General features: G+C 46.2%; 1 protein-coding gene across 1 annotated transcript in view; it reads right to left on the bottom strand.

Moving 5' to 3' along the window:
- ARHGEF38 (Rho guanine nucleotide exchange factor 38) overlaps positions 1 to 26,667 on the bottom strand; it is a 185,246-nt gene that overhangs the window by 67,046 nt on the left and 91,533 nt on the right. The window contains exon 4 of the mRNA XM_073639497.1: positions 23,383 to 23,530. Coding sequence (XP_073495598.1) covers positions 23,383 to 23,530 — 148 coding nt within the window. The remainder of the gene's footprint in view (positions 1 to 23,382; positions 23,531 to 26,667) is intronic.

The raw sequence follows: 26,667 nt of genomic DNA, 5'->3' as shown, positions 1-26,667 counted from the left end.
GCGAATGAACAAAAGAGAAACCTTAAACAATTTGGCGTGACCACCCTTTGTCTTTAAAAGAGTATGAATTCTTCTAGGCTTCTTCTTTGACTTGCACAAAGTCATGGATTCTGTAAGATTATAGTCAGGTGTATGAGTAACCAATTAAACCAAACAGGTAACAATGATCATCATTTTCCCATGTAGGTTTATAGATACATTGTAGTCATTAACTAAAACAAAAACAGCTGTGTAGAATGCTTAAAACTGGGTGAGGAGCAGCAAAACTCTGCTACAAAGGTGAGGCTGTGGAAGACAGTTTCACGTCACAGGTCATATACCATGGTGAGACTGAGAGACTGAGCACAGCAACAAGACAAGAGGTAGTTATTTCTGCATCAGCATGGTCTCTCCCAGGCAAAGATTTCAAAGCACATTAGGGTTTAGAGACACGCTATTAAAGCTCTTTTGAGAAGTGCCAAGAAATAGGCCATGTTGAGGACCGTCGGTGCAGTGGTCGGTTAAGGAAAGTTAGTGAAGCAGATAAAAGACATAGCATGCTTAATTCTCTTTGAAATTGCAAGATGTCTAGTACCATTAACTCAGAACTGGCAGGAACCAGTGGGACTCAGCTACACCCATCTACCATTCAGAGAAGTTTGGCTATAAGTAGTCTTCATGGAAGAATTGTAATAAAAAAAAAACATACCTAAATACCTCTGAAACGGAAACAACTCAACTATGCATTAAAACATAGGAACTGGGGTGCAGAAAAATGGCAGCAAGTGCTCTGGACTGATGCATCAAAATGTGAAATATTTGGCTGTAATAGAAGGCATTTTGTTAGTCAAAAAATTTGCGGCTGCAGTTCAGCAAATCAAGTTGGGTATTTGGTCAGGATTAATAGTGTCCTCAATGCTGAAAAATACCAGTAGATTCTTATCAATCATGCAATACCATCAGGCAGGCACCTCCCTGTCAGCCTCTAGTTTTACTGTGCAGCAGCGCTATGACCCCAAACATATAGCCAATGCCACTAAGATCTATCTTGAGTGTAAAGAAGAACAAGTAGTTCTGGAAACGGTGATAAGGCCCCAACAGAGCCCTGATCTCAACATCAGTCAGTTTGGGATTACATGAAGAGACTGAAGGATTTGTACAAGCCTACATCCACAGAAGATCTGTGGTTAGTTCTCCAAGATGTTTGGGAAAACCTCTCTGCCGTGTTCCTTCACAAACTGTTTGCAAGTGTATCTAGAAGAATTAATACTTATTTGAAGACAAAGGGCTGTCACAACAAATATTGATTTCATTTGGATTTCTCTTTTGTTCATTCACTTTGCATGTATCTAAGTAAAAGAAAATAAACTAACATATAAATACTGTGTATACACATTACGTAATTAACTTTGCAAAACATCTTGATTTATTAAATAACAATTAGGAGTGCCACACACAGACATACACGCACTTACTCGCCTTGGCATGGTATCAATGAGGTTATTAATGGTTGTCTGAGGAATGTCCTGCCACACTGAATGCATTTAGGTATGTAAATCATCAAGATCCGCTGCTGGCAACTCCCTAGTAATTGCTGACAATGACAACCCAGATGTGCGCGATGGGAGACATGCATGGAGATGCTTCAGGGCATGGTAGCATGAGCAACCTGCGCCTGGCGTTGTGTTGGAAAATGGTTCCGGAACATTTTTGAGAAATGGCTGTACCACTCGTTCCACAACCAAAATAAATCTGATGTGCTAAGTTAAAAGTGGTTCAGCTCCAGTACATTACGCCACTCTACGCCATTATCCCGGGAGTAGAACCAGCATGATTTCCATTGAGAAAGGCACTTCAAGATGTTACCCATGTGATCTTTTCAGATCAAAAGTGTGGTGCTTAATGATCCATTCTGTACTGCAAGTGACATTAGATGTCAAACTAAAGGTGTCAGTGTCTACACAATCCATCAGAAAGCATTTGCATGACATTGAGTTACGAGCCAGTTGTCCAGTTACCGGTGTTCTATTGACCTCACACCATCACTTACAAGGGCTATCATGGAGCAGAGTAAGAGAGCAATGGAGACTGGAATGGAGGTCTATCCTCTTCAATAATGAGCCCCGCTTTTGTGTTGAATGCAATAATAGTAGAAGACTGGTCTGGAGACAAAATGTGCTACGCCATGAATACGCATTCATGAGAGAACATGAAAGTGTCCAAAAAAGCCATTTTTCAACATGATGCTATGTAGCATGTTATTTGTGCTACTATAAGCAGCCTACGAGACCTAATGTGCTATTATTGCCACAGTTTGTAAGTACAAATTATGGTTGCTTAAATAGTGCTAACACATTTCACTGCACTTTACAGTATTACCACTCACTGCACTCAGAGGGGCTCACAATCAAAATTCCCTATCAGCATGTTTTTGGAGTGTGGGAGGAAACTAACACGATGGTGTAGTAACGCCTGGTGTCTACAGGTGGTGCCATTTTCCTTAGCATGAATGTTCTCAATCTGTATCCATAACAATATACTCTTCAGTAAAGAGGAAGCTCACCAAGCAAATAGAACATCCTTCTGCTTAAAAAAAATATTTATTTAAGGGGTTATTCCACAAATAACATTTATGAAATAACTACAATGGAGGTGGTAGTGCATATGAACTACCGCATGGGAGCTGGGGCCATGCATGTGCACTACCTATAGACCTTTAGAAGTGAATGAAGAGGTTGTCACTAGTGAGGAGCGAGCATGCTCGTTACTCGAGATTTACAAGCATGCTAGGGTGTTTCCCGAATATCTTCAGCGTGATCGGGTGTTATGTTTGAGTCGCGCTGTATGCATTATTTGCAACTGTTTGACAGCTTTACTACATGTGAGGAATGTCTGTTTCTCAGGCATTCCTCACATATATTAAACCTGTCAAACAGTTGCAAATAATGCATACAGCGCGACTAAAACATAACACTTGAGCACGCTGAAGATACTCGGCGAGCACCCAAGCATGCTCGCCGAAAGGGTTAACAGAACATACTCGCTCATCACTAGTGGTCACGCATACGCACTACCGCTTACATTACACAAGGGCACTACCGAATGGGAGCTGGGGCCATGCATTGTGCACTACCTATAGACCTTCAGAAGTGAATGAAGGTGGTCACACATATGCACTACCGCTTACATTATACAAGGGCACTACCGAATGGGAGCTGGGGCCATGGATGTGCACTACCAATAGACCTTCAGAAGTGAATGAAGAGGTGGTCACACATACGCACTACCGCTTACATTACACAAGGGCACTACCGCATGGGAGCTGGGGCCATGCATGTGCACTACCGATAGACCTTCAGAAGTGAATGAAGAGGTGGTCACACATACGCACTACCGCTTACATTACACAAGGGCACTACCACATGGGAGCTGAGGCCATGGATGTGCACTACGGATAGACCTTCAGAAGTGAATGAAGAGGTGGTCACACATATGCACTACCGCTTACATTACACAAGGGCACTACCGCATGGGAGCTGGGGCCATGCATGTGCACTACCGATAGACCTTCAGAAGTGAATGAAGAGGTGGTCACACATACGCACTACCGCTTACATTACACAAGGGCACTACCACATGGGAGCTGGGGCCATGGATGTGCACTACCGATAGACCTTCAGAAGTGAATGAAGAGGTGGTCACACATACGCACTACCGCTTACATTACACAAGGGCACTACCACATGGGAGCTGGGGCCATGGATGTGCACTACCTATAGACCTTCAGAAGTGAATGAAGAGGTGGTCACACATACGCACTACCGCTTACATTACACAAGGGCACTACCGCATGGGAGCTGGGGCCATGCATGTGCACTACCAATAGACCTTCAGAGGTGAATGAAGAGGTGGTCACACATACGCACTACCGCTTACATTACACAAGGGCACTACCGCATGGGAGCTGGGGCCATGCATGTGCACTACCTATAGATCTTCAGAGGTGAATGAAGAGGTGGTCACACATGCGCACTACCGATTACTTTACACAATGGCCCTACCACATAAGACCTGGGGCCATGCATGTGTGCTACCTATAGACCTTTAGAAGGGAATGGAGATGTAGTCACCCATGCACGCTACGGCTCTTGGTGCATAGGATCCTGTGCAAATCTGTCAAACAGCTAGTTGTTATATATTTACTGCCTAGCTGAAATATTTTATTCATGGGATAACCTCTACATATGGTATTGGCACAGACATGGCTAGCACATTTTTGTCACCAGATTTTTACAGTATTATTCTACTTCATAGTTTTTAACTTACAAGAGTTTATGAAATTAACATTTTGGGGATGATTAGTACCAGAATCTTTTTGCCAGGGTACACGTTTTCCCACTGGAGTTATTTATTATTAAACCATTATGGAGAGTCGGATTCCAATGACTGTAGTAAGATATGCACAGGTTTTACAAAAGGCATGGAGCAGTGTATCCCAAGGTTTTCCGAAAATGCATCATATCAATAGGCATTATACCGTACACGATCTGTTGAATAGACTTAAATTCTGCTGTAAACCCCCCATGCACCTGTGCATATTAAGTGCATACATGAATAGATCCTCATAGAGAAAATGTCAGCTCATTATGGCATCAGTCTCTAACAATGACGGAAAATATTTTTATGATAACTGCGCCTTTAAGAGTAAATAATTAAAAGGCTTTGAATAGGAGCAGCATTCCCATATTCCTTGTGGTAAAGCCCCTCTTTTCTGTGTCATTCACTATCTGATAAAAGCAACATTCTACATTGAATAACCATTTTGAACATCTATTTAACAATTCGCTCAATGCCTGCAATTCAACATAATTAGCTTTTTTTTTGTTCATATTCTTTGATTTCAATACCAGCCGGGCTATGGTGTCAGACAGAGGCGCATTTCATGTTCTCAAAAGAGAAAGACATTATAAAACTATGTAAGAAAGGCTGGGCCGTTCCTGTGATGTGGTTGGAGCCAGCAGATTGTTTGCTTTGGGAAGAACCTGGGCAGACCACTGATCAATGTGCTATGTGGGGATAAGCATCAAACCAGACTAAGGCGTCTATAAGTTGTCGAAATAAAAATGCTCTTCAGGCTTTGAAGAATGGGTCATTACTTAACCTGCCTCAAGCACACCGGGGAATCAATCATTTCGCATTTTAATTGAAATGATAATTACGATTCATTATGAAGTATCCACCCATGACTATTATTGACTAGTACTAAAACAAAAATGGTATTTGGTAGCCAGGGAATGGAGGCTCATATCAGATGAAGTGATTGGTACAGAAATAATTGAGGTTAACTCAGAGGGGAGAAGGATTAGATTGGTTAAATTTCAAGGCCCAGTCCTTTCTTTCTACAAGGAACAAAAGGAGTTGGTAGAGTTGTCTGGCTGGTTTACTATACCTATTGAAAACATGTGAAGGCTTGGCCAATGCATTTGGGGAAGGTGGCAGAGATCGCTGTGGGCCATTTGACCAAAATCTATCTAAGGTGTATAGACATCCCTCAAATCTCAACTTTACCTCTAAACTGATTCATGTCTCCACATAATCTCCTAGTGCTACCCCAATCTGACAGTCCTTACTTTTGCTACCGGCCATCCAGAAAAAAAATTCAAAACCCTTCTTTTACTTATCATAATGATGCTATTAGAGTGAGGGGTCAAGAGATGGTTGGCCCATGCTACTTGGTAAAGAGAACCTGTATCTATCTATAGAAGTACTCTGTAGTCAACAGACAAGGAATAGGTAATTAGTCCTTGGAAAACCGGTAGAAAGTAAAGCACCAAGCTCATCTTACCTCAATGTCAAAAATGTAAACAATAATGGACTACCTTTTCTATGAGAACATTTCTATTCTATGTATGTGACGCGCCCCTGGGCCTGTGTCGCGCTGCGTTGCGCACGCGGGAGCTTACCCGGAGCCGGATCTGTTGAGGGTTGTAGTCTCGTGGCGGTGACCCGGTCCGTGCCCAGGGAGTCAAACTGAGCGGCGATGTATCAGCGGTAGATGTTGGACGACTACGCCACCCGTTGAGTACAGCTAAGGAGCTGCTGCTGCAGGGCAGACCGCTGAGGCCGGTGGTAGGATTGTGCAGCGTGATAGTATAACCCCCAACGGGAGGGGTATGGCCTCAGGGCAGCCGACGTGGATGATGGGGGTAGCAGGAACCACTCGGAGACGGTACGGTGTAGTTCAGGGTCTTTACTGGTGACAAAGATAGACCCTCCCGGAGTACTGGCTAGCGATTTGGGCCTGGTCAGTCCTTGAGCAGATGGGATCTCCCCTGGCCAGGCGGAGTTGTAGGCCTCCCAAACTAACTGTACTCTTCTGGCTACCTTGCTAGAGGCGGGTATAAGTAGCCCACGTCCCTCAGTGTACCGTGTGGTGCTCACCCGTATGGCCGGTGACTCGGGGCCGTCGGGTTTCTTGGCCAGAGGACCTGGAATCCCCTGCCTGACGGATTCTGCTGCTGGGTAGGAGTTAGTCCCCACAGCCTCGGACTCCGGGTCCGGTAAGAAATCTTCTCAGTCAGGGCGAGCTCTGCAGCTGCCAGCCCCTGACTCCTTGTAACACTGCTCCCACAGAGCTCCTGATGTTCTGTTCCTATATTTGCTTCTTTTCTCTGTCTCTACTTCTTCTCTACTCCGTAACCCTGCCTCAGCCCTAGGTTTATATAGGGGAAGTTCTTCCCCTCCCAGGACTGGGCAGGAGGTGTGGCATGCATAGGATTCCTGACCAAGAGACCTCCCACCTGCTCTCAGACGTAATATCTCTATCACTGTGGCAACCAGACCCCTGGGGTGTCACATTCCCCCCTAGTGAAATTTAGTACTCCGGGACTAAACATATTTTAGAAAAACATAACAAGATATAACAATAACAATACAATAAAGAAACACATAAAGGTGGTCACGGCATGTCCGTAACCGGGTGCAGTCTTTGAAGAAAGCAAGGTGTCCATTTCACCAAAACAGGGAGACGTAACCAGGTAGGGGTCTGTCCTGCCCCGAGTCCTTAACAGTCTTTAGTCCGTCCTGGGTTACGCTCCAACTATGTACACAGGATTCCCGGTAAACCCACCAAAGACTCCTATAAACAACTAGAAACACATAATTATACACAAGCAACAAGAAAAACAGGTAACCACAAATAAAACAATTTATACACTTCAAATCCTCCAACGTGCGGGTAACTGGCCTCTAGTGGCCCTAGTGGACCTACGGAGCTGACTGTCTGGCCCTGAACTACAGGGTGTAGGAGCTGTCAAGGGTAAATTGGGTAGCTGTCTACGGGCCCTTTGGCTCACTAGGGATATGGCAGGCTCACTGCAAGCAGAGGGTTGATCCTCCTGATCTGCTGGTGTGGGGTCTTCTGCCTCCTGGACCGGCTGTTCTTCCAGCTCTACCTGTTGCTCCGTAGGTGCTTGGGATGCTGGTTGGAGGAAGGTGAGTACGGGTACCACAACTGCACCATTGACTTGAGTCCAAGACCGAGGGAAGTCTCCGAGCACAGTACTAACCATATCTTCCCTTTCCTCTACGGGTCGATGGTCTTCTTGTTCCTCTTCAGGGTGCCGTAGCTGTTCAGGACACTTCTTCAGGTGATCCCGGGATACAATGGCTGTGGTCTCCCCTCCGTCTTTACTGATGGTACAGACCTTCGGGTTCTCGTGGCTTGAGGGCAGTACGGTGTACGGGTCCTTCTCCCACTGGTCGTCCAACTTGTGGAGCCGTCTTTTCCTCTTCAAGACCTGCTCTCCGGGCACCAGGGGAACAGTGGGAGCATACTGGTTGTAAGTTTTCTCTTGTCTCTCCCTAGCCTGACAGAGACTTCGCTCCACGCTCTCCTGTACTTTCCGGTACTGCTGCTGCCTCTCTGTGTCCCAGTCTGCTTCTGGTGAAGTGTCCTCGGGTGTCAGGACTCCCATTTCCAGGTCAACAGGTAACTTACCAGGTCTCGCCCTCATTAGGTAAGCCGGGGTACAGTTGGTGGAACCTACCGGGATGTGGTTGTATAGGTCCACCAGATCGGGCAGCTTCTCAGGCCACAGACTGCGTTCTTCCAGGGGTAACGTTTTCAGAAGATCCATTACCACCTGGTTCATTTTCTCACAAAGTCCATTAGTTTGCGGATGATAGGGTGTCGTCCTTATCTTCCGACAGCCATACAGATTGCAGAATTCCTGGAAGACCTCCGCTTCAAAGGCAGGTCCCTGGTTCGTCAGCACTTGGTCCGGGTACCCGTGTGGACGGCAGAAGTGCTGCTGGAAGGCTCTAGCTGCTGTTTGAGCCGTTAAGTCCTTGACGGGGACGACAACCAAGAACCGGGAGTAATGATCCACGATGGTTAACGCGTAGACGTAGCCACTTCTGCTTGGGGTCAGTTTTACATGATCCAAGGCTACCAGTTCCAACGGCTGCCGGGTGACGATGGACTGCAGGGGAGTCTTCTGGCTGGCACGGTCCTTCCTCCTCAGGTTGCACGGGCCACAGTCTCTGCACCACCTCTCGATGGTTCCCCTCATGCCTACCCAATGGAACCGCCCGCGCAGCAGGAACTCCAGCTTCTTCCATCCGAAATGCCCAGCTCCATCGTGGTATGCCTCCATCACCATGGCTGCGTCTCGTCGTGGCACCACTACTTGCCAGATTAGTTCATGCGTCCGGGAGTTAACCATCCTGCGGCACAACTTCCCCTTGTAAAGGAACAGTCTACTCTTTTCTGCCCACAGTTGCTTGGCTTCCTCCGGAGCGTCTGGGTCAAGGCGAGCCTCTGGCCGAGTCAGCATCTCCTTCACCAGCCGGACGGCAGGGTCACTGTCTTGCGTTTCCGCCCAGTTGTAGTGAGGTAAGGGGTTAAGCGTAGCGCCTTGCTTACTCCTTACCCGATGGGAATACTGGATAGTCCCATGACGGTGAAACGCGGGGAGTTCGACTTCTTCCAGTCCCTCTGGATCTTCTCCTACGTCCGGTAGGTTTGGCATTCTGGACAGGGCGTCCGCGTTGGTATTGGAGCGTCCTGCCCGGTATTTGATGGTGAACTCGTAGTTGGACAGGCGGGCCATCCATCTCTGCTCTAGGGCACCGAGTCTTGCCGTGTCCAGGTGTGTCAACGGGTTGTTATCCGTGTACACGACGAACCGGGAAGAAGCGAGGTAGTGCTTAAAGCGTTCGGTGACTGCCCACACCACTGCCAGGAACTCTAGCTTAAATGAGCTGTAATTCTCAGGGTTTCTTTCGGTGGGTCGCAGTTTTCGGCTGGCGTAAGCGATTACTCGCTCTTTCCCCTGCTGGATCTGGGACAGCACGGCTCCTAGCCCGATGTTACTTGCGTCGGTGTAGAGGATAAAGGGCTGGCTGTAATCCGGGTACGCCAGGATTTCATCCCCCGTGAGGGCCATCTTCAGCTGGCGGAAGGACTCTTCTTCCAACTTCTCCCATCTGAAGGGCGGCTTCTGGTTCTTGGCCTTCCGGGACTGGCCTATCAGGAGGTCCTGCATAGGAGCTGCCTTTTTGGTGAAACCGGGGATGAACCTGCGGTAGTAGCCTACCAACCCGAGGAACTGCCGCACTTCCTTTACACTGGAGGGACTTGGCCATTCCTTAATTGCGGTGATCTTATCAGGGTCGGGAGCCACTCCGTCAGCGCTCACCACGTGTCCCAGGTACTGCACCTTTGGTTTCAGGAGGTGACACTTGGAGGGTTTCACCTTTAGGCCGTAGCTTGCCAGAGCTTCGAACACTTCCGCCAGGTGTTTCAGGTGGTCCTCATAAGTCTTAGAATATACGATGACATCGTCCAGGTACAACAGGACCGTCTCGAAGTTTCTGTGGCCCAGACAGCACTCCATTAATCGTTGGAAGGTTCCTGGTGCGTTGCAGAGTCCGAACGGCATACAGGTAAACTGGCTAAGTCCCATCGGGGTGGTGAATGCGGTCTTCTCCCGGTCCGCCTCTGCTACAGGAACCTGCCAGTACCCACTAGTGAGATCCAAGGTAGAGAAGAAGTTAGCAGATCTTAAAGCAGCCAAAGACTCCTCTATCCTTGGTAAGGGGTACGCATCCTTGTGTGTGATACGGTTGATTTTCCGGTAATCTACACACATCCTCATGGTGTTGTCTTTCTTTTTGACTAAGACTAGTGGAGCTGCCCAGGGGCTACAGCTATCCCTGATCACCCCAGCCTCCTTCATGTCTCTAAGCATCCCCTTGGCGTGTTGGTAGTGTGCAGGGGGTACGGGTCGATACCTCTCTTTTATGGGAGGATGGTCTCCCGTGGGGATGTGGTGTTCTACCCCCTTGACTCGCCCGAAGTCTAACGGGTGTTTACTAAACACTCTCTCGTACTCTTGAACCACCCGATAGACTCCCTGTTTCTGGTGTGAGGGAGTGCAGTCAGTACCCAAATGTAGTTGCTGACACCAGTCCTCCATTGTTTTCTTAGAGCCGTTACCTTCCTCCGGGTGAGATGGAGGCAAGGGTTCCACAGATTGTATAGCATTTTGGTTAATGGTATATAATTTGGCTAGCGTGGCATACCGGGGCAGGTACACTTCCCTCTTCCCGATATTGATTATGCGAACGGGCACCCTCCCATGGCGTACATTAACCACCCCCCGTGCTGTCAAGATGGTGGGCCTACTGTCTGAGTAAACTGGTTCTACCATTGCCTGGTAATCTCTACCTCTCAGACCAATAGCTGCCCGGCACCAAATCATCATTTCACTTTTTGGGGGCATGGCAATAGGGAAAGGGTCACACATTCTCACGCTACCAATCTCACCGCCGGAGAGTTCCACCTGTTGCCGTCGCATCAGTGCCCGGATCTCTTTTTGGAGCACTCGCTGCTCGCCGGAGCTGGCGTTCTTGGCAACCTGCTGTAAAAGGAAAATCACCTCTGCAAGACAATTTTCAATTACATTAGTTCCTAGAGTTATCTTTGGGTGACTCTCGTGTTTGTCAATGTCTACAATGATCAGTCCCTGTGCTGCCAGTTCAACTCTACCGATTTTAATGGTCACCTCTTTAAATCCAATCTGTGGCACGGGCTGACCATTGCTGGCGATGATACTCAAGTCATCGTCAGGGTAGCGGGTGATATCCGAGTCATTCCAGTACTGCTTGAAGAGCACGTACGGGATGGTGGTGACCTGTGACCCGGTGTCCAGTAGGGCACTCATAGGAATGCCATCCAGTACCACGGGTAAGACTGGACGTCCTCCCACATATTTGTCGCGCCAGTTCGATGGGCCTGGTGATCTTTTTCCTGGGGGTTGGCCCTCTACCCCAGGTTGTGCCAGTTTAAAGGACAGTACCTTGCCATATGTCCGGGTTGATTGCAGCGGCGGCAGATGGGTCGTCCGTCCTCGTTGTATCGGTCGCTGGGTCTTCCTCTGGCCGGTGGGGTCCTCCTTGGTCGACGCCACGGGATGTCCTCCGGTCCGGATGCCAGCTGGATCTTCCCTGGAGTGGAAACCTGTAAAGACTGCACAGTTCGGGTTAGCGCAGCAACGCTTTTAGCTAGCTCTTGGACCTGATGGTGCAGGTCTGGAGCCGGGTCATTGTTCAAAGCCTGCGCATCAGCTCCCACAGGCCCTGCCGACAAGGGCGCCGCCTCCTGGTGGTAAGTGGTAGTGGGGCGTCTGGGGGTCACAACGCCACTTGGTGCCGGTTCTCGAAGCACCCGGATGGCTCTGTCCTTGAACTGTGCAAATCCCAGATGAGGGTCCTGTAAGGCCATTGCCCGCAACTGGGTTCGGTGGGCATTGCAATATAAACCCTCTATAAATTGTTCAGTCAACAGCCTGTCCTCGTCTCCCACGCCGTCAGGGTCGGTCTGCTTAATGGCTCTCAGGGCCTCTTGTAGGTTCAGGGCATAGTCCCTTATATTCTCGTGTGCTCGCTGCTTGCACCCGTAGAATCTAAGCTTGATCTCGGCTGAGGTGCGGGTATCAAAGGTGTCCCTCAGCCGGGTTAGTATCCCTGCGACAGTCCTCCCCCCAGGTGGCCAGGACTTTACCTCCCTTCGGGCTGCCCCAGTTAATTGGGCCACCAGGATGCTCACTTTTTGCTCTTCTGTGAGGGGGTACACCTGGAAGAGGCTATCCAGCTTTTCTCTAAAGTCATGCAGGGTATGTGACTCCCCTGAGTACTGGGGTAGCCAGGCCGCTCCCGGGATATAGGGCATGGTGAAAGGCATGACTGCAGCAGCGGTGGCGCTGGCGGGGGTTGAGGCAGTGAAGCTCTCCTCCGTATCCGACATCCTCCTCCCCCCTAGTGGACCGTGGCCTACCTTGCGATGATCCTCTTCCGTAGGCCGCGGCTCCGCAGTAGATCGTCAGGGTTGAGGACCTTCCGTCGCGCTCCTGTGACGTCGGCGTCTGCTGGGCTCCTTCCAGGACCTTACGCGACGTCCGGACGTGAGGCGGGGCTTCAGTTCTCGCGCGCTTTCGGAGTCCACGCCCCTCTTCTTCCCGCGCGACGTCTTCAAGATGGCGTCCAACGGCGGGAAAACTCCACGGAAGGCGGGAAGAAGGCTGAAAATGGCGCCGGATGGCGGAAATCTTCACCACAGGTAAGTTTGAACAGTCTTTTTCAGGCACGCAGTACCCGGTGGTTGCGGGCACGAAATCCTGCCGACTACGCCAAAAGTTGACGCGCCCCTGGGCCTGTGTCGCGCTGCGTTGCGCACGCGGGAGCTTACCCGGAGCCGGATCTGTTGAGGGTTGTAGTCTCGTGGCGGTGACCCGGTCCGTGCCCAGGGAGTCAAACTGAGCGGCGATGTATCAGCGGTAGATGTTGGACGACTACGCCACCCGTTGAGTACAGCTAAGGAGCTGCTGCTGCAGGGCAGACCGCTGAGGCCGGTGGTAGGATTGTGCAGCGTGATAGTATAACCCCCAACGGGAGGGGTATGGCCTCAGGGCAGCCGACGTGGATGATGGGGGTAGCAGGAACCACTCGGAGACGGTACGGTGTAGTTCAGGGTCTTTACTGGTGACAAAGATAGACCCTCCCGGAGTACTGGCTAGCGATTGGGGCCTGGTCAGTCCTTGAGCAGATGGGATCTCCCCTGGCCAGGCGGAGTTGTAGGCCTCCCAAACTAACTGTACTCTTCTGACTACCTTGCCAGAGGCGGGTATAAGTAGCCCACGTCCCTCAGTGTACCGTGTGGTGCTCACCCGTATGGCCGGTGACTCGGGGCCGTCGGGTTTCTTGGCCAGAGGACCTGGAATCCCCTGCCTGACGGATTCTGCTGCTGGGTAGGAGTTAGTCCCCACAGCCTCGGACTCCGGGTCCGGTAAGAAATCTTCTCAGTCAGGGCGAGCTCTGCAGCTGCCAGCCCCTGACTCCTTGTAACACTGCTCCCACAGAGCTCCTGATGTTCTGTTCCTATATTTGCTTCTTTTCTCTGTCTCTACTTCTTCTCTACTCCCTAACCCTGCCTCAGACCTAGGTTTATATAGGGGAAGTTCTTCCCCTCCCAGGACTGGGCAGGAGGTGTGGCATGCATAGGATTCCTGACCAAGAGACCTCCCACCTGCTCTCAGACGTAATATCTCTATCACTGTGGCAACCAGACCCCTGGGGTGTCACATATGCCTCTATGCTAATGAATAAATCCACCACCATCTAGACCTCCTCACTTCTTCACATTTTCACCACTTTGACATGATGTTTGTGCCTCTGCTGAGAAGCAATTTTTCAGTCCTATGTAAAAGACTACAGATCTCCAGTTATGACTATGTTGGGTCACATTTGGTAAATGCACACGTGTTAGCAGAAAAGAAAACCTTGGTTGTAGAGATTAAGTGCAAGGTTTACTATGCCAAAAATGTCCTTAAAGAACCCCAACCGTGAAACTGTGACTAGGCCCATGGAGGAAGGGGTCTTGCAGAGACCAGCACCGTTTTCAGCTGAATGCACATGTTCGGAAGCACATTCAGCTAAAATGCATTGTGGTGCAGAAAGCCACCAGCTCCATGCACTGCAATAGCTATAATGGCCGCTGACCTATCAGAGGCAGGCAGCTAATGTTGGCATGCTTGTTTCAGGCAGCGCATGATCGCACTGCCATGCGCCAAACCATTCCATGTGCCAGCTATGTAGGAGGAAAAGGACACTGCACGTCAAGGGAACGAGGACAAGTTAAAAAAAATAGTTGTTTATTGTTTTTCTGTGTTATATAAGAGTGCAGGACAAGGAACATTATTACAGAATGTGGGCCAGGGTGGGGGACATTACTACAGGATGCAGGCCAGGATGGGGACAGAATGAGAAACATACATTACTATTTTATGGAGGCAAGTGAGAGACATAATTACTGTAGGAAGCCAATTGGAAGACATTATTACTGTGTGGTGTTAATTGACGTACATTATTACTGTATGGGGCCAAATGGAGGACAATGTTATTGTGTTGGGGCCAGCATGGAGGACACTATTACTTCACAATGAGGGACTTTAATAATATTCCCTGGTGTGGTCCATAGATTATCAATTACTAATTTATGGAACCACAATATGGGACGTTCCAACTGTATCGAGGCATAAAAAAAGAATGCCATTACTTTATAGAAGGAGAAATGGTGTACATTACTAGTGTATTGTTATTTATTATTGGTATAGTGGACTTGTTCAGTAACAATATGGTGATATTTGTTATTTGGTAACTATATGACTTCTATTTAGAAGTATTACTTAGAATCTTATTGCCATGTTTTCTTTGAGATTTATATATTTTATCTGCAGTCTTTATTTTTAAATGAAGGGGATATGTCTTCATAGGATCTGTACATCTGACCAACATGCTGCTGGGGGCCTAGTTTCAAGTTTTAGATCAGAAGCCATACCACTCTAGTTATGCCGCTGCTTATTGATATGTATTATATAATAATGCAATTAAGAATAACAGCAGAATTATAAGAAAAATTATGAATCTCTAGAGAAACCAATAATCAAAAAGTAATCGGTGCCATTTGTAGATTCATGTTTAATGTCATATTTTACTCAAGATGAATGTTTGTAATGCCTCTTGAGCATTTTGTTCTGTGAATAAACCTATTTAGGAAGCTGTACACAGCTGTACAATGCATGTGGTAATTAATATTAGGGTATGTGCACAAGGAGTTTGATTGTTTTTAGGATTTTTTGGAGTGGAAACTCAAAACGCCTAAAAAAACTTGTAGGTTCTGTTCAGTTTCTGCTGTGAAAACGCTGCAAAAAACTCCATATGTACATAGCCTTAAAAAGGCTGACTGACGAGAGGAAACCCCTATAAAAAAAAAACGGCTACCGGGGCGAAAAGCTCTGAATCCCGCTCTAGGCGCTAAAGTAAAACAGCTGATTTTGTTGGGAAAAACTACAGTAGTCAGGTAATTCTGCTGCTGGAGAAATGTAGTATTACAAAGTTGGTAGTTACATTCACAAAGTTTTAAAAAAAAATATGATGGAATAAATGATTCATGTCCCACATATTTATAGAAAGCTGTATCTATAAGGCTGTGTGCCCACTATGTGTTTTTTAAGCGTTTCCGCAGCGGCAATTCCGCTGCAGAAATGCTTAAAAAACGCTTGGTAGAAGGTCTGCCATGTTCTCCAATGATAATCCGCATGTGCTGTGCACATGCTGTGGAAATTTCCGCTGCGGATTATCATTGTGGAAAAAAACGCAGCACTACCAATTATTTTGCAGAAGCGCTGCGTTTTCGCCACCATTGACTTGCGTTGGAACGCATGGATTCCGCATCACTGGATCTGCAGATGCGGAATCCATGCGTTTCAATGTGCGGATGGTACCCGGGTTTGGAGAAGAGGAGACTCTCCTCCGGGCCCGGGTACCATAGAACCTGTAAAAAAAAGAATAAAATAAAACATATTATACTTACCTTCTGATGGCCCCTGGAGTCCTAGTCTCTGCTTGCCGGCAGCTCGGGGTGGACTGAAGGGCCTGCGCTGACGTCATTTAGTCATGTGACGGGTCACGCGACCGCTGACGTCGGCAGGTCCTTAAATGTACCACGAGTTGCTGGCAAGCCGAGACAAGGACACCGGGGGCTATCAGAAGGTAAGTATATATTTATTTTTTATTTTTTACCATTCTTTCGCTCACACTTCATAAATCCATGCCGTTTGCATGGATTTATATAGTGTGACCAAGTTGAATGACAAGCACTTTCCAAGTGATGCTAAAATCGCTTGGAAAGCGCTTGTCAACCCGCATGCGGAAATGCATGTGAAGAACGCTTCACATCCGCATGTCCCTGGCAGGAAAACGCATGTACAATCCGCATGTACAATCCGCATGTACAATCCGCATGTACAATCCGCATGTACAATCCGCATACGTTTTTTCTGCCAGGGAGATGCAGAAACGCTCAGGAAAAATCTGGAGCATTTCTGCATTGTGGGCACATAGCCTTACACTCTGAAAAAACTTTTTACCATACTGATACATAGTAAATGTTTAAATGTTACACCTATCTCAATGGTAGCAATGAGCCCTGCTCCCTTCTCTTAAAGGGGTTGTGCCACCATAAAGAATACATTTAACTAAGCAGAAAAGGTGGAAATAAATGGTTTTGTAATTTATTAAAAATTATGCTCCATTCAAAAAATAACAAGCTGTCATCTGCTGAAGTATGCCCCCTGGCGCCCCCTAGCGTTATTCCATTCCGTCCTCCCAGTGAGGAGGAGGTAAGGGCAAATCTGGATATTGGTAATGCGGCTGATGTGATTTATCTGGACTTTGCAAAGGCATTTGATACCATGCCACATAACAGCCTTATACTGAAGCTACAGAAGCAAAACCTTCGGGGAACTATATGTAGATGGGTAAGAAATTGGCTAAATGATAGGAAACAAAGTTGTCATAAATGGTAAGTTCTCTAAATGGGATATAGTCAGCAGTGGGGTGCCGCATGGATCTGTGCTAGGACCAATTCTCTTTAACCTCTTTATTAATGACCTTGGGGATGAGATTGTGAGTAAAGGGTCAGTTTTTGCTGATGATACCAAACTATGTAGGATATTAGAATCTGATCTTGACATTACGATATTGCAGAACGATCTGGATAAGATGACTGAATAGGCAAACACTTGGCAGATGAGGTTCAATGTAGATAAATGTAGAGTAATGCACCTAGGACTGAGTAATCCTATTGCTACATATATACATTAAATAGGAGTATAATAGGGACTACAGAACAGGAGAAGGATTTGGGTATTCTGGTTACGAGTAAGCTGAGCAGCAGAACTCAATGTCAAGCAGCTGCCGCAAAAGCAAACAAGATTTTAGGGTGTATAAAAAGAGAAATAAAATCCCGTGATCCCAACGTATTGTTACCCCTTTATAAATCACTGGTAAGGCCACATCTGGAATATGGGATCCAGTTTTGGGCTCCACATTTTAAGAAGGATATTCAGAAGTTAGAGTCAGTTCAAAGGTGGGCAGCTAGATTATTACAAGGGATGGAAGGCCTCTCATATGATGAGAGATTGAAAAAGTTAACATTGTTTAGCTTAGAAAAACGACGCCTCAGAGGGGATCTCATTTACATGTATGTATGTGTGTGGTGAGTACAAAGGACTAGCACATGACTTATTCCTTCCAAAGACCACACTAAGGACCAGGGGGCACTCATTACGGGTGGAATAAAGGTGATTCCGGCACCTAAACAGGAAAGGGTTCTTTACAGTCAGAGCAGTCAGGCTGTGGAAAGCCCTACCACAAGAGGTAGTAATGGCCGACACTATAACAGCTTTCAAAAAAGGGCTGGATGATTTCCTCGATACACATAACATTGTGGGCTACAGTTAAAGTAGATAAAATGTTACACCTATAGTAGCACTTTTGATCCAGGGCTCTTGTACTGATCGCCTTTCTCACGGTCAAGAAGGAATTTTTCCCCGTGATGCAAATTGGCTGAATGTATCCTGGGGTTTTTGCCTGGATCAACAGATTTAGGTAAAGAGATTTTAGTAATACCATAACAGTAATACCAAAATAAAACTAATTAAAAAATTATAAACTGGTTTATTTGTAATAGTAATAATAAAAATGGTAATTCATTTGTGAGGCCTAGTTCCAGTAAGTTGATGCAGTGTTGGTATGGGGAGTAGAATTGGGGGAGAAAGGTTGAACTTGATGGACCTAGGTCTTTATTCAACCTACGTTACTATGTTACTATGTAGTGGGCGATCAGATGGCTGAGCATGCACAGTTCCTGTCATCATAAGTGGTCCCCCCCACCTCACCACCCCCAGTGTGCACAACCTATGCTCCCTGCTCTCACCTCACACAGGGCTGACAGCGCAGGGAGCAGATTCCCGAGAAGCATGTCAGTGATTTTTTCCCCTGCACTAAGGGTATGTGCACACGATGCAGAAATGAAGCAGAAAATTTCTGCATCATTTCTGCATCTCCCTGGCAGAAAAAACGCATGCAGATTGTGCATGCGTTTTTCCTGCGGATTACATATGCGTTTCCGCATGTGGATTGACAAGCGCTTTCCAGGCGATTTTAGCATCACCTGGAAAGCGCTTGACAACTAGGTCACACTATATAAATCCATGCAAACAGCATGGATTTATATAGTGTGACCCGAGAGAGTGTATATACTTACCTCCGATGGCCCGCGCTGTCCTGCTCACTCCGTTCTGCCGGCTGCCGGCAACTTTGAATTGAAAGACCTGCCGACGTCAGCGTCACGTGACCCGTCACATGACTCTGACGTCAGCGCAGGTCCTACAACTCACTGCAAGTGCCGGGAACCAAGCAGGAGCGCAGCGCGGGCCGACAGAAGGTAAGAATACATTTATTTTTTATTTTATTCTTGTTTTACAGCTTTTTTAATGGTACCTGGGTGTGGATGAGACTCTCCTCTCCTCTCCACCCGGGTACATTCCGCACATTAGAACGCGCCAATAACGCAAGTACAAATGCAGTCTTGCGGAATTGGCGCGTTCTAATGCAAGTCAATGGCGGCGAAAACGCCGCGTTTACGCAAAATTAATTGACATGCTGCGGATTTTTGAGCGCAGCGTTTACGCTGCGGAAAAATCCGCATCATGTGCACAGCACATGCGGATTTCTATTGGGGAACATTGCTGTCCTTCTACCATGCGTTTTTAATGCGTTTCCGCGGCGTTTACGCAACTGCAAAAACGCCGCGGAAACGCATTAAATACGCATCGTGTGAACTCAGCCTTACACAAGTCTGACCTCTGGGTGAGATCGTTCTGCTTCAAAACATACTTTTAATAGTTGCCGGGGACTGACCCACACTGTGCACTAGTCATACTGGCGACAAGCCTCTGTCTACGAGCGTGGCTCGGTCCTCAGCAGCTACTAAAAGTATGTTTTCCTCTGAAGGCGTTTCAGAGACAGATATACACGGCTATGATCGTACAGCCATGGTTTAGGCTCATGTATCACCTGACAGGTTCCCTTTAAATAGATACCTTTAGGTATCTATTTAATCTGTATAACAGCGCAAATATGGCCATACCTTTAGGCCATATGCCCACGTAGCGTTTTTGTAGCGTTTTTATGGCTGCGAAAACGCTTGTAAAACAGTCTGCCATGCAAAGCAATATGAATTTGGATGTGCTGTGCACATGATGCGCTAATTTGCGCGCCGAATTCACATTGCGTTAAGAAACGCAGCATGACCATCTCTACCGCGATTACGCTGCAAATTCGCGGCCATTGAGGAACATTGAAACGCAGCAAACCCGCAGGTATATGTGGATTTGTTGCGTTTCAATTAAATTCAATGGCCGCGAATTTGCAGCGTAATCGCGGTGTGTGTGGTACCCGGGATGAAGAGGAGACTACAACTCCTCTTCATCCCGGCTACCACGCGGTGAAAAAAAGAAATCAAAAAGTTAAAAATAAACAAAACCTGTATATTCACCTCTCCGGCGGCCCCCGGTCTGCTCCCGGCCACGTCCTCTCTCCTTGGCGTCCCGCGGTGTACTGTCAGGACCTGCGGTGACGTCATTTAGTCACCTGATGGTCACGCGACCGCTGACGTCGGCGGTCAGGTGATAGTCACGTGACCATCAGCTGACTAAATGACGTCACCGCAGGTCCTGACAGTACACTGCGGACGCGGCAGGGAGCAGACTGGAGGAGCAGGGAGCAGACAGGACGTGGCCGGGAGCAGACTGGAGGAGACCAGAGAGGTGAGTATACAGGTTTTTTTTTTTTTAACGTTTTAATTCTCTTTATTTTACTATAGATGCTGCATTTAAAGCATCAGTTGTTCACACATTATAAATCCATGCCGGTTGCATGGATTTACACTACCGTTCAAAAGTTTGGGGTCATTTAGAAATTTCATTATTTTTGAAAGAAAAGCACTTTTTTTACAATGAAGCTAACATTAAATGAATTAGAAATACACTCTATACATTGTTAATGTGGTAAATGACTATTCTAGCTGCAAACGTCTTGCTTTTATTGCAATATCTACATAGGTGTATAGAGGCTCATTTCCAACAACCACCACTCCAGTGTTTTAATGGTACATTGTGTTTGCTAACTGTGTAAGAAGGCTAATGGATGTTTAGAAAACCCTAGAAAACCCTTGCACAAGTATGTTAGCCCAGCTGAAAACGGTTTGGCTGATTTGAGAAGCTATAAAATTGACCTTCCTTTGTACTAGTTGAGAATCTGGAGCCTTACATTTGTTTGTTCTATGAAACTCTCAAAATGGCCAGAAAAAGAGAACTTTCATGTGAAACTCGACAGTCTATTCTTGTTCTTAGAAATGAAGGCTATTACATGCGAGGTTATTGCCAAGAAACTGAAGATTTCCTACAGCGGTGTGTACTACTCCCTTCAGAGGAGAGCACAAACAGGCTCTAACCAGAGTAGAAAGAGAAGTGGGAGGCCTCGCTGCACAAATGAGCAACAAGACAAGTACATTAGAGTCTCTAGTTTGAGAAATCGATGTCTCACAGCTCCTCAACTGGCAGCTTCATTAAATAGTACACACAAAACGCCAGTGTCAACATCTACAGTGAAGAGGCGACTCCGGGATGCTGGCCTTCAGGGCAAAGTGGCAAAGAAAAAGCCATATCTGAGACTGGCTAATAAAAGGAAAAGATCAATATGGGCAAAAGACCACAGACATTGGACAGAGGAAGATTGGAAAAAAGTTTTATGGACAGACAAATCAAAGTTTGAGGTGTTTTGATCACACAGAAGAACATTTGTGAGATGCAGAACAACTGAAAAGATGCTGGAAGAGTGCCTGATGCCATCTGTCAAGCATGGTGGAGGTAATGTGATGGTCTGGGGTTGCTTTGGTGTTGGTAAAGTGGGAGATTTGTACATGGTAAATGGGATTTTGAATAAGGAAGGCTATCACTCCATTTTGCAACGCCATGCCATACCCTGTGGACAGAGCTTGATTGGAGCCAATTTCATCCTACAATAGGACAATGACCCAAAGCACACCTCCAAATTATGCATGAACTATTTAGGGAAGAAGCAGGCAGCTGGTCTTCTATCTGTAATGGAGTGGCCAGCGCAGTCACCAGATCTCAACCCCATTGAGCTGTTGTGGGAGCAGCTTGACCGTATGTTACACAAAAAGTGCCCATCAAGCCAATCCAACTTGTGGGAGGGGCTTCAGGAAGCATGGGGTGAAATTTCTCAAGATTACCTCAGCAAATTAACAGCTAGAATGCCAAAGGTCTGCAATGCTGGAATTGCTGCAAAGGGAGAATTCTTTGACGAAAGCAAAGTTTGAAGGAGAAAATTATTCTTTCAAATAAAAATCATTATTTCTAACCTTGTCAATGTCTGGACTATATTTTCTATTCATTTTGCAACTCATTTGATAAATAAAAGTATGAGTTTTCATGGAAAATTGTCTGGGTGACCCCAAACTTTTGAACGGTAGTGTATATTGTGTGACCAACTTGTCAAGCACTTTTCCAAGTGATGCTCAAAATCGCTTGGAAAACTGCTTGAAAAAACGCATGCGAAAACGTTGAAAAAACGCTTCTCTCTGCCAGAAAAAAACGCATATAAATCTGCATGCGTTTTTTTCTGCCAGAGAGAGGCAAAAACGCTCTGCATCAAATCTGCTACGTGGGCACATAGCCTTACTTTAACATGCAAAATCGTGATGATTGGTTCTCTTTAAGCAAACTTCTGTTTGTTTCTCAGCTATCTGCATTTATGTCCTGACTCAAACCTGCAGTTAATCCATAATCTGCTGAAAACATAACAAACTTTTCTTTAGTGTTGTTCACACAGCAAACGCTGCTGTAACAATGTGTGTCTTCACTACATGCAATTATATTATATTATAATTATATTATGTTTCCCTGTGCATCACTGTTGCCTACGTTCTTGCCAAAGACCATCTGTCTGCTGATAACATTCAACTCTGTCTTTATTTGTTTGCTGCAGGCCCTGGACTGACCATACATCCACAGTTCCTATGTACGTCTACTCTACTGGCTCTCAGTCTTTTGATGTCTCCAGCTCCACTTACCTGCTTACCATTCTTCTTACCCTGCTATCCTGGTCCTTGGTGAACAACGTGCTATCTGGCATGTCTTGCCCGTCGTACCATAGCCTTTTGGGCCATATTGTTCACCTTGACTTACAGCTTAGAGCATCCACCTCATCGGCTGATTCCCTAACAATAAAATGTTTAAAGGGATTTTTCAATTTTAGAAAGAATTTGACTAACGAGTGGAATAGAAAAATAATAAAAGACCCATTACTCACCTCAATCATTCTAGCGCCACAGCTGTGGTGGTTTAGTTTAATGTGCTTGAACGATGATGTCTATGATTACCCACATTACCACAGCAGCCAATCACTGGTCCCAGCCATGTACCGATATGCATCATTGCATCAGCACAGTAAGCAAAGACCATCAGGTAGCGCTAGTTTTTTTTATTTTAGTAACTGTCTTTTATTATAAAATTGATTGTTAGCCATAAGAAATAGTAAGCTGAGCACTACAAGGCTGCATTCACACCATGTGCTGCCGTGTGGTGTTACGATATAGCACAATATTATAGAGATGTTTCTTTACTAATAGCAATGCTTCTTAGTAAGCATATCTTTATAGCATAACATGTCAATATTTCAGGTATTACATTTCACTTAATACACATTATTGAAAATGCAAGTTTATAAATAAAATATAACTTCCATGATCTGTGTTCAGATCGGTGTTTTCCTCTCAGAAATATTATTCATTTCAGTTTTAAATAGGATTTGATGTAGCCTAGAAGTTATTGTCCTTGGTTACCAGCCATATAAAACCAAAGCCTAAAATGTTCAGGAACAAAACTGCAAAAATATATTTGAAGATAGTCTTACTTTAATGATTTTGTATACTGTCTTAAATGCTCCTTCATTTCGGGTTCTTTCTCGTAGGACTCCAGTAGAGAGTGGGCTTCATCGTGGTGATAGCAGTAGATCTTATACACCTCTTCTAGTGGACATTTAATCTCCAGAAACAATTCACCTGCAGACAAGACACAGCACTTCTATGACTTCAATACTCACTGCTGTCATTATGTGAATATACTGTATATACAGTCATGTCCGAAAGTGTTGTCAACCCTTGAAATTGTTGCAGAAAATGAAGTATTTCTCCCAGAAAATTACTGCAATTACAAATGTTTTGTTATACACATGTTTATTTCCTTTGTGTGTATTGGAAAAATACAAAAAAGGCAAAATGGACACCATTTCACACAAAACCTCAAAAATGGGCCTGACAAAATTGTTGCCACCTTTTCAAAATTGTGTATAAACAACTTTGTTTCAAGCATGTAATGCTCGTTCAAACTCACCTGTTGCAAGTAACAGGTGTGGGCAATATGAAAATCACACCTGAAGCCAGATAAAAAAGGGAGAACTTGACTCAATCTTTGCATTGTGTGTCTGTGTGCGCCACACTAAGCATGGAGAACAGAAAGAGGAGAAGAGAACTGTCTGAAGACTTGAGAACCCAAATTGTTGAACAATATCAAGAATCTCAAGGTTACAAGTCCATAGCCAGAGATCTTGATGTTCCTTTGTCCACAATGCGCAACATAATCCAGAGGTTTACAACCCATGGCACTGTAGCTAATCTTCCTGGATGTGGATGGCAGAGAAAAATTGATGAAAGGTTGCATCGTAGAATAGTCCAGATGGTGGATAAGCAGCCCCAATAAAGTTCCAAAGAAATTCAACCTGTCCTGCAGGCTCTGGGTGCATAAGTGTCAACGCGAAGTATCCGTCGACATTTGAATGAAAAGAAAAGCTATGGCAGGAGACCCAGCAGGGTCTCTGCTGACACAGAGACATAAAAAAGCTAGACTGCAGTTTGCCAAAATGTATGCATCTTGTGGACAGATGAGCTTTTTGTGAAAGCACATCATTCTACTGTTTACCGAAAACGGAATGAGGCCTACAAAGAAAAGAACACAGTACCTAAAGTTAAATATGGTGGAGTTTCAAAGATGTTTTGGGTTGTTTTGCTGCCTCTGGAACTGGGTGCCTTGACTGTGTGCAATGCATCATGAAATCTGAAGATTACCAAAGGATTTTTGTTCTCAATGTAGTGCCCATTGTCAGAAAGCTGGGTTTGCGTTCTAGATCATGAGTCTTCCAGCAGGACAATGACCTCAAACATACTTCAAAAAGCCCCCAGAAATGGATGGAAACAAGGCGCTGGATAGTTCTGAAGTGGCCAGGCCAGCAATGAGTCCAGATCTAAATCCCATTGAACACCTATGGGGAAACCTTAAAATTGCTCTTGGGAGAAGGCACCCTTCAAATATGAGAGACCTGGAGCAGTTTGCAAAAGAGGAGTGGTCCAAAATTCCATTTGAGAGGTGTAAGAAGCTTGTTGATGGTTATAGGAAGCGATTGATTGCAGTTATTTATTTTAAAGTGTGTACAACCAAACATTAAATTGAGGGTGCCAACAATTTTGTCCGGCCCATTTTTGGGGTTTGGTGTGAAATTATGTCCAATTTGCCTTTTTTATCTCAGTTTTTTTTTTGTGTTGTTCCAATACACACAAAGGAAATAAACATGTGTATAACAAAACATGTGGAAATGCGATAATTTTCTGGGGGAAATACTTAATTTTTTGTACCGATTTCAAGGGTGCCATCACTTTCAGATATGACTCTATAGTAGTGTTGAGCCACCCCCGTAGTGTTCGAGTTCGGTTCGGTTCATCGAACACCCGTGTGTTCGCCGAACTGTTCGTCGAACTGTTCGTCGAACACCTTCAAACACCGTTAAAACCAATGGCAGGCAAATAAAAACACATAGAAACACATAGAAAACACCTTTAAAGGTGTCCAAAAGCTGACAAACTGCTCAGAAGACACAACTAACACATGGAAAAGTGACAAGTACATATAGTCATGCGAAAATAAAAGAGGTGGAGGAGTAAAAGGAGGGGGAGACACAGATATAGGCATGTCATGCCCTTCTAAAATCCAAAAAGTGAGAAGCCGACACGGCCAGTCCGCTCCTGCCCGTGCCACCTCCGTGTCGCCGGGTTTGTGCCAGAGCCGCGGTGAACCCTGATGGCCAGCCCCCCTCTCCCAATACTGGTGCCTGTCCGCTGGTGGGTCGAGCGAGCCCCCCTGTGGTGGAGGCAGCTCTAAGCTTTTTAATTTAAATTGTCTCTCTAATTTGAATGAATACACTTTAAATCCATTTACAAGGATCTATTGGAGGGCAAGTCTCATGCCAGCAGCCGCGTAATTCCAGCTCCAGTAGCGTCCACTAAAGCTGCTGCAGTTAAAAAGCTTTTATAAGGATCGAGCTCGGCTGTCCACCGCAAGGCATCCTACTGCCAGTCCCAGCCCCTATGCCTTGGGATGCCTCCTGATGCTCTTCACTGAGTATCCCATGGTCCCGAAGCATTTCCTTTGAAAAAATTAAGTGTCTAAACTACAGGTGGTGTAGCTTGCTTAACAGCCGGGATAATCCGCTGACTAGCAGACACTGCTACTAGGCACAAAGTATTTCCTGGGCTAGATGCAGTTAAAAATTTGTAATTAGATACTCTCGTTGGATGCTGAGAAAGCATTCCATAGAGTCTCCTGGCACGCCATATATGATTCTCTTAAAAAGCTTGGGGTAGGGGTCTAGGGGACCCTTTTATAGCCAAAATCACGGCCCTGTATCGCAATACGTCACCTAGGCTGAAGATAAATGGAACTGTAGCACCCTGAGGGCTCGGTTGCTACAGACGTATTGCACCTCACCCAGAGGTGTGATATCTCACTCTCAGGTAAGGATGGAGTGTGGATCAGGACCCGACACCTGCATACATTACACCACATTGCCGTGGGGCAGGGCGACCAATATGCCCCTGAGATGGGCACGACAGTCCCTGTCCCTGGCTGGAGTGGGGGGAGGGAACACTGAGGAAGGGGAACCCTGTAGTGCAGGAGCAGGGAGGAAGCAGTTCCTGGGTGCATTGAGAAGGGAGTATAAAAGGTGGGCACCATCTTAGTTCAGTGCAGAGAAGTCTGAGCAGAAGTGGCAGGGAGCAGGGGCTCTGCATGAGCTCTGCTCCGGAGGCGGGCCTAGTAACAGAGGCCCAGGCCTGGAAGAGGGAGAAGGAAGGAAGAGGAGCGGAGAAGG

The sequence above is a fragment of the Phyllobates terribilis genome, unplaced genomic scaffold, assembly GCF_046119375.1.
Source record: "Phyllobates terribilis strain yellow unplaced genomic scaffold, ASM4611937v1 Scaffold_1__5_contigs__length_1240528914, whole genome shotgun sequence".
In the NCBI taxonomy this organism is placed as follows: Eukaryota; Metazoa; Chordata; class Amphibia; order Anura; family Dendrobatidae; genus Phyllobates; species Phyllobates terribilis.
This window is presented reverse-complemented; position numbering and strand designations above follow the sequence as displayed.